The sequence below is a fragment of the Thalia democratica genome, chromosome 2 (genome assembly GCF_965202585.1).
Source record: "Thalia democratica chromosome 2, ktThaDemo2.hap1.1, whole genome shotgun sequence".
NCBI lineage: Eukaryota > Metazoa > Chordata > Thaliacea > Salpida > Salpidae > Thalia > Thalia democratica.
In genome coordinates this window covers 28249846-28257058 of record NC_139166.1, presented here as the reverse complement: position 1 = coordinate 28257058, position 7213 = coordinate 28249846, and the positions used below count along the sequence as shown (strand labels likewise).

At 26.6% G+C, this 7213-nt stretch overlaps 1 protein-coding gene across 1 annotated transcript; it reads right to left on the bottom strand.

The window, feature by feature from the left end:
• Positions 1 to 1418: 1418 nt before the first annotated feature.
• On the bottom strand, positions 1419 to 6730 carry LOC145828506 (cation channel sperm-associated protein 2-like). Its single transcript, XM_082936263.1, has 7 exons — positions 6569 to 6730; positions 5412 to 5621; positions 4244 to 4377; positions 3842 to 3971; positions 3344 to 3520; positions 1939 to 2064; positions 1419 to 1658 (listed from the first exon to the last, which is right to left on the bottom strand). Exons 1-7 carry the CDS (start codon positions 6728 to 6730, stop codon positions 1419 to 1421), a joined length of 1179 nt encoding a protein of 392 aa, XP_082792389.1.
• Between the last annotated feature and the right edge of the window lie 483 nt (positions 6731 to 7213).

Here is a 7213-nt window from a genome sequence, read left to right as displayed (position 1 = left end):
AATTTTAACTTAATTGTTCTTACAAAAATTATGTTTTAAATTAATTAGACTATTACACATAAGTAATATTGTTGTTACACATAAATGATATTTTTATTATTTGTTTTTTAGATAGAAAGAAAATAGTAATTTTACTCTTTGTCGTAATTTTAAAATATGTGTTAATTAAACATTTTTTACCGAAAGTCTTAAAATATTTGCATGATTGTACAACACTTCAAATTAATTTTTAAGAGTTTGTTATGTAATTAGCTTTTACTCTTGTTTTCAAAACTTCGTTAAATAAAAAAATTAGTTGATAACACAAATATCGTAGTTAAATTACTGCTATTTAAATTTGCTTGTGCTATTTTGAATTTTAAAATGTTGTTTTTGATCATAAATTAACTGAAATAAAATTAACTATACGTTTTAATTTATTTCATACTTAAAGAACAAGTGTTTTTGTAGTTAACAAAACTGTATAAAATTTTACTTATAGCTTATGCAGGAAAAGAGTATTTTTTAAGAGTAGTTGTTGATGCTGTTAGGTTAGTCCCTATAATAAACACTGAACTGATGGCGAAAATATTTCAGTTATGCCAGATGGTCAAAAATAGTACTAAAAAAATTAATTCAATAAAAAACTTAAACAGATTACTGATACTGTAAATGTTGTTCATTCTAGCTTGAAAAAAAAAACAGCTTAGAAATTTCGGTTTTAGTTTTGATATGTTTTTTAATTCCTTCATTAAAGGACTGACTAGTTTATTAATTTGTATGAATTTAGCGGAGTTGCCTCACACTAGGATGTTTGAAGTATTTTTAAATTTACAGATGACTCCGTATAACTTGGGATTTTTGAATTTGTTGTTAAACTCAGGATTACTCATGAGATTTTTTTTATAAACGAACTCAGGATAGTTTTATCCTTTCTGAAAATCTCCGGTTAATTTTTTCTAGGTTTAGTTGATTTTGTTTCAATACATTGTAATACATTTTATCGTTTGACTTAAACATTTCTTTTTTAATCTGTTAATATATATAAATTCAGTTAAAACTATCGATGACAACAAAGAATATGTTTTCATGTTACTAAAATCAGAAACAAAGCTTAAAAATATCAAAAAATAGGAAAGTACTTAAAGATCTGTTTTATTTTTCTCAACAATTTTTACTTAGTATTTTTATTAGATGTTTATAAAAAATATAAAAGTATTTTTTTGACTAAAAGTTTTTTTTAGTAGTTAACATATTAACCAAAAAAAATAAAACAGTTTTACTTCTTTAAAAGTCTTAAAAAACTTAAGAGTATAATATTTTTATGTAGAAAAAGCGCTACAAAAATTTTAACGGACAAACTAAAATCAAAGAAAATATGAATAAAACCATTAGTAAAGAAAATTTTATCCAATACATGGCTGTCAAACATCAAAATTTTATTCAAGTATCTGAAGTATCATCAGGTTGAGCAGCTTGACAATCTCTCTTTGCGCTTCGAGGTTTTCCTGCAGCTGGATCATGGCGAAGTGGTAATCCAGCAGCAGGGATTCCGGCCACGCGAACTCCTGAGGATCCTTCTCGCTGAGATCGAGCTGCCGCTGAACCATCGTGTTCCAGTTGTTGTCGTGCGAAGTCTCGTGCTTCCTCCAGACCCATTCGTCTTCTTGAGGCGGTTGCTGAGTGATTGCAACGTATTACTTTTTTTGTAATTAATGTAGTAATTTTGTTCATTAAATAGTTGAGTAGGCATCTAGATTAACTGTTTGTTGGACGATAAAAGAAAAAAAAAATGTTCAAGTACCTGGTGTACGAAAAAACCTTTCGGTTATCGAGTCATACACCATGGATTGAATACAGTTCAATGTCTTGTTCAGGACATATTGAATAACTTGTCATGTCTAAATAGTACACAGACTTTTTTTTGTTTTAAGACATGTATAAAATTTTTACACGTACTTGATCTTTGATGATGTCGTTATTTTCAAGCATGAGATTGTTGTTTTCAAGACTCGCCACCGTGGAATCTCCGAACACGCTGCCGACCCACGACTGCTGAGAATTCACTGACAGGCATGACAGTCTCTGTGCGTCAATTTATAAAGCACCAGTAATTTAGTTTTAACTAACAGCTTAAATTTATACATAATAGTGTATAAGCCTTGTAATTTAATGAGTGTAGTTTATGAAAAAAAACTATCCTGTTTTAATAAAAATTTAAAAGTAAATGAAAAGTTTTATAATAAGTTTGCTAAAAAAGATATTTTATAATTTGTACTTGTGTTATGCTAGTTATTTTTCATTGTGAATTATATACTAATGTTATCAAGTAAATAAACTTACTAACCAAAAAAAAGTGAAAACTACTTGTAGAATATTTCAATCAATAAGGCTAATGTTTTTTACACCAAGAAGTTTTGAATTGATTGCATATTTTTATAAACTTTTTTATTTAATACTAGTATTAATACAAAAAAAAAAACTTCAACGTTATAGTAATTAGACGTTATTTTTTTAAATATCGTAGTTCAAGGTAAAACAACAAAAAAAAAAACTGTTTTATTGATTGGATTATAGAAAAGAAACCAAAACTAACGTTAATTAAACCGTATTCGTTACCCATATAATTTTCTTCAACTGACACTGTTTGAAAAAGTTTAAAACTCTATAAGAAAAAGTTGCAATTATTCAAAGAAAACATTTACCCAAAAAACACTTAAGCTATTAAAGTTAAGGTTTTTAAATCTGGAGAATAACTAACGTATGTTCTATAAATGATTGACAAAATATTTAATTTAGAAATTATAAACCTTTGTTTAGTTGCAGCTTAGTTTACTATTTTTGTGCATAGTACAAGAAAGCAAAAACAAAACTAATTATAAGTTATAACAAACATTAAATTAGCAAACTAAAGTTTTTAAAAAGGGGGAAAATTGTTAAACTAGATCTTTTTCGATGTAAAACCGGTATTAAATTAGTAGTAATACATACAAATATTCATTTTGTCTGTAATCCATTTATACCAGAAAGAAAATTTATGTAAAACGTTTTTGTTAGTTTTATTTAATACACTTAGGTAACCCCTTTAAAAAACAAATAAACCTCAAAACATACTTTTCTTTAGTTGGTTTTCAAAGTCTTCAGTTATTGTTTTAACCTGCAAGTAAAAATTGCTAAAGTAAAAAATTAGCTTTAGTAAACATGAGTTCAAAGTTTGGGTAAAACTCAGCGAGATATCTCCTTTAAAATTTACTGTGTCAATAACTATTTTTCAAAATGCAACCTTGTCAAATTACTATCAAAGTATGAGTTTATAAATTTTAAATGACAGTTATTAGTGTTTAAGTTTTTAAAATACCTCAGATTTTATTTTTCTTTCTTTTTCTTCAAGCCTAAGCTCACCTCTGATGTCAAGAAAGTTATTAACCATTATACCAGTAAAGAGATTGACAAGTACGAATGATCCGATTATTACCCAAGACACAATATATATTGTTGCTAAAAGTGATTCGAATGGCGAACTTAAAACAGTCTGAATTTCCTTTAATTGTGTAGCATGTTAGTATTGTCTAGTAAATTAACAAAAATAAAAATAAAGCTTAAACTTCATTAAAACACCTAAAACTAAACAAATGTTTTTAAACGGCTAAAAACCTTTTATCAACGAAAACTGAGCTGTTAGTAGTTATCGATGAAAAACTACTTTTTATATAACTTAATTTTGTTCTAGTTTGCTTATTAAGATCAAAACACCTGTTATTCATATAGGCGGTTTTGAAAATTTTAAGCTTTTTCTTACGCATAGCAAAACTTTTGATAGAAAAATGGACTTAATTTAAAGCATATTGGAAGGTAAACAGACTTGCAGAGTTTGAGCCCACCTGTCGAGTGTTAATAGTTTGAATAAAGTAGCGAGCGACCAGCTGATTGAAGAAAAACTTTTTTGAGCGCTTATCTCAATTCCTCTGCTTACCGGGTTGGCGTATGTATACCTTGTTTACATATGTATTGATAAGTGTGTTAAACGGCACAATTAAACTCAATAGAACAAAACAATTATGTATACAAAAGGTGCTTGAATCATGATATTTTGTTCTTCATAAACCGACGAACAACTTCTCTTTATAAAACTCTAGTTATAAGTTTAAAATAAACCATGTAAAAAAATAAACGACTTTACTTTTCTAACACTGATCAGAACAGTAAATGTATTGTAAAAAAATGTGATAAAATTAATAAACTTAAACCAACTTATGTAACTTACTTTGCAAACAGAAATTCCCCGAAGATTGCATAAGCCCACATGAAAACTGCAAGCAGAAGAAAAATTGAAACAATAGCCCTCATTGCTTTTACCATTGCTCTTGTAATTACTTTTGCTTCGTTCAAATGTGTTATCTGTTTTTAAGGGATGAACTTTCTGGATAATAATCATTTCGTTATTCTTGTTTATTTATCTATAAATGTATACTTGTAATACTTGTTGTAAAAAAAACTTTATCAAACTTAGTAAAAAAATTTACTGAGGCAACTTTTTTACACCTTCCAAAATGATTTAGAATAACTTTAAATATTTTTGATAAGTTTAATGTAGGAGTAATCTATAATTTTCAAATAAATACTTAGAGAATTAGTTATACCTAGTATACTATTTTGTAGAACAAACATAAACTAACTTACAATTCTCAAAAGACGTAAGATCCGGAAAGCTTGAAAAAAGTTGTAGTACTGCATTCTATATCCAATTAACTGATAAAATTTAGTTAAAGAATAACAAACCTAAGCTTTATAGAAAAACATAATAAGCGAACTTTAAAATTGTTTATCAAAGTAAAGACAGAAAGTTATAAAAAAAACTTTGACTTTTACTTCAAACTTTAGGTTGAAAAAACTTAAGTTTAAAATTTTTAAGAACTACATTAATCTGATGCTGTAAATACTCACTAAGAATCACTGATTAGCTTATAACAAAATATTGGAAAAATTTAAACTTAGTTTTTACGAGCTAAAAATATATTAAGTAGAAATTACTTTCTATTGTAACCAACGAAACATACACTTGTAACGAAAACATAACAGGATGATGTCGTAAGAATAAAATTGAGAACTTCAAAACCTTCCAACCAAAAGTTTCTAAAGTCGCTGATTAGTTTGATAAAAATTTCAACTAGGAAAAACCAAGTACAAATAAAGTGCGCAGCCATTAATGTTTGAACTTTCAGCTGAAAAAATATAGTAGTATTTCTATTATCTATCTTGTAAGCCAAGTTCAAACTTTAAAGGATGTCTTAAAAAAACAAGATAAAGTTTGAAAGTAAAAAGTGCCTTTTAAATAAAATTCGTATTGTTTACATTGAAACGATTACAGAAAAAATCTAAACACATTTTATAAGTCGAAACATGCTCAAAACTATTTAATAAAACATACTAACTTTGTAGCTTTGAGGTGCTTCAACGTATCTATGAGTTATTTGCTGCTCAACAGTCAGAAACAAGGCATCCAGCAATATGAGCATGACACTGAACTTCTTGTACAAGCTTTTATTGAGCAGCCATCTTGCCCACATTTCGACGTGAGGTTTCCTCGCATAACGAGTTTTCACCTTTCGCCAATCGAACCCAATATTTGTTTTGTCATTTGGCTAAATATAAATATAATTTTAGCTTTGATTACTATTTTTATGTCATAACTTAATTTATTTTTAATATTGTCATTTTATTTTTCACAGCTTTGTAATAATTTTTCTTTCTTATTAATGTTCACCGTTATTTATAAAGTACCTATTAGTTTGAACTTAGTCTGTAAGAATATTGTAAGTTGAGTAAGTATTGACAATATTTAAGAGATAATTTACTACAAATGGCAGATAGCATTTTTATACAAAAGCTTCTCATTTTATATTATTGAGAACTTTTTAAAGTTTTATTAGTAGTGCTTTAAAGTATTCAAAAATTTACTTAAAATTAAATTTATATTTACTATTATACAATTGAAAATTGATAACTTTTTTAGCCTTTAAACAAAATGCGGAGAAATACAAACTACCATAAAAGTAATTATCTTTAAACTAAAATGGCTTATATTAAATAAAGTTAAGGTATTAAAAATTTTAAGTTTTGTTTTAAAACAGAATAACATTTGATGTAGCTAATTTTATTCCCACCCCTTTTTCATCTCACCTACCACCCCTGACTTCTTTTATACAGAACAACTTTTTTATAAAAATGTTTTTTTTATGATATTAGTTTAAAAAATTTACTCGTGTAAAAACAAATTTGAACGATTAAGCTACACAAAAAACAAAAGTAAGATGTGTTTGTATTTAATAAAGTTATGTAGACTAGTATTATAATTATTAAACTTCTAGTTTATTTTCATACTTTGTTTTTAGTATTACAAAAAAAAAAAAAAAAACGTTTATTTAATATAAATGACTTTACTGGCTGTTTCATGTTTCCTTGTAATGTTTCTTCAAGTAAAACTTAAATTAAGCTAAAAGTAGAATGAGTATGTTTGAATATAATTTTAAAATAATATGACATCGTTGTTAAAAAAAACTTTACAATTAACAACTTTCTAATAACTTACTTTTGTTTCATGTTTAAAGTCAATGGAAATGAGAGCTTGAGGAGTATCAGTTAGTACTGTACCTCTCTTTTCACCAATCACGTCAGAGCAATTGTACATTCCTTTCTGATCTACCAATGTAACCGCATGCTCGTGCTTTTTCACTTTAAAATCGTGAATCATGTTCATCCGCAACCTGAAATTTCAGAAGTAAGATACAATTATATAATGCTAGTTTTTCTAGGACATACAACGATTGCTTTTATATAAAAAAAACAGAGTTAAGTTATTCAAAGATAAAACTTATTTAAGAAAAGCTTATTAATGTTTTTTTTTATCTGATATGTTTTAAAATTCTGCAAACTATTAACCGATCCACATTGGTATGATTTAAGTGTTGAATTAAGTTGTGGTCATCCATTTGAAATTTGTTTATAACTTTTTTTCACAATCTGAATTTGGGATAACTTTTTTGTAATAAACAAAATATTTTTTCTAAACTGTAGTATTAAATAACAAGTTTAAAAAGTATCATGGTCAAAATTATAACAATTTATAATAAGAAAATACAAATAATTTTAATGTTATTATTACGTAACTTTGACACAAACACGTTCAGAGTATTGTTAAGATTTATAGTATGTAATATTCACTAAGTATGTATGA

Bases quoted from the DNA above. Each gene is read 5' to 3' on its own strand.
- LOC145828506 (XM_082936263.1), bottom strand. From the start codon at position 6,730: ATGATTCACGATTTTAAAGTGAAAAAGCACGAGCATGCGGTTACATTG. The intron at 2,065-3,343 runs TCTGAGGTATTT...ATTGACGCACAG, and splicing joins AAAAAGAAAGAAAAATAAAA to AGACTGTCATGCCTGTCAGT. The intron at 1,659-1,938 runs GTACGTGTAAAA...GCAATCACTCAG, and splicing joins ACGACATCATCAAAGATCAA to CAACCGCCTCAAGAAGACGA.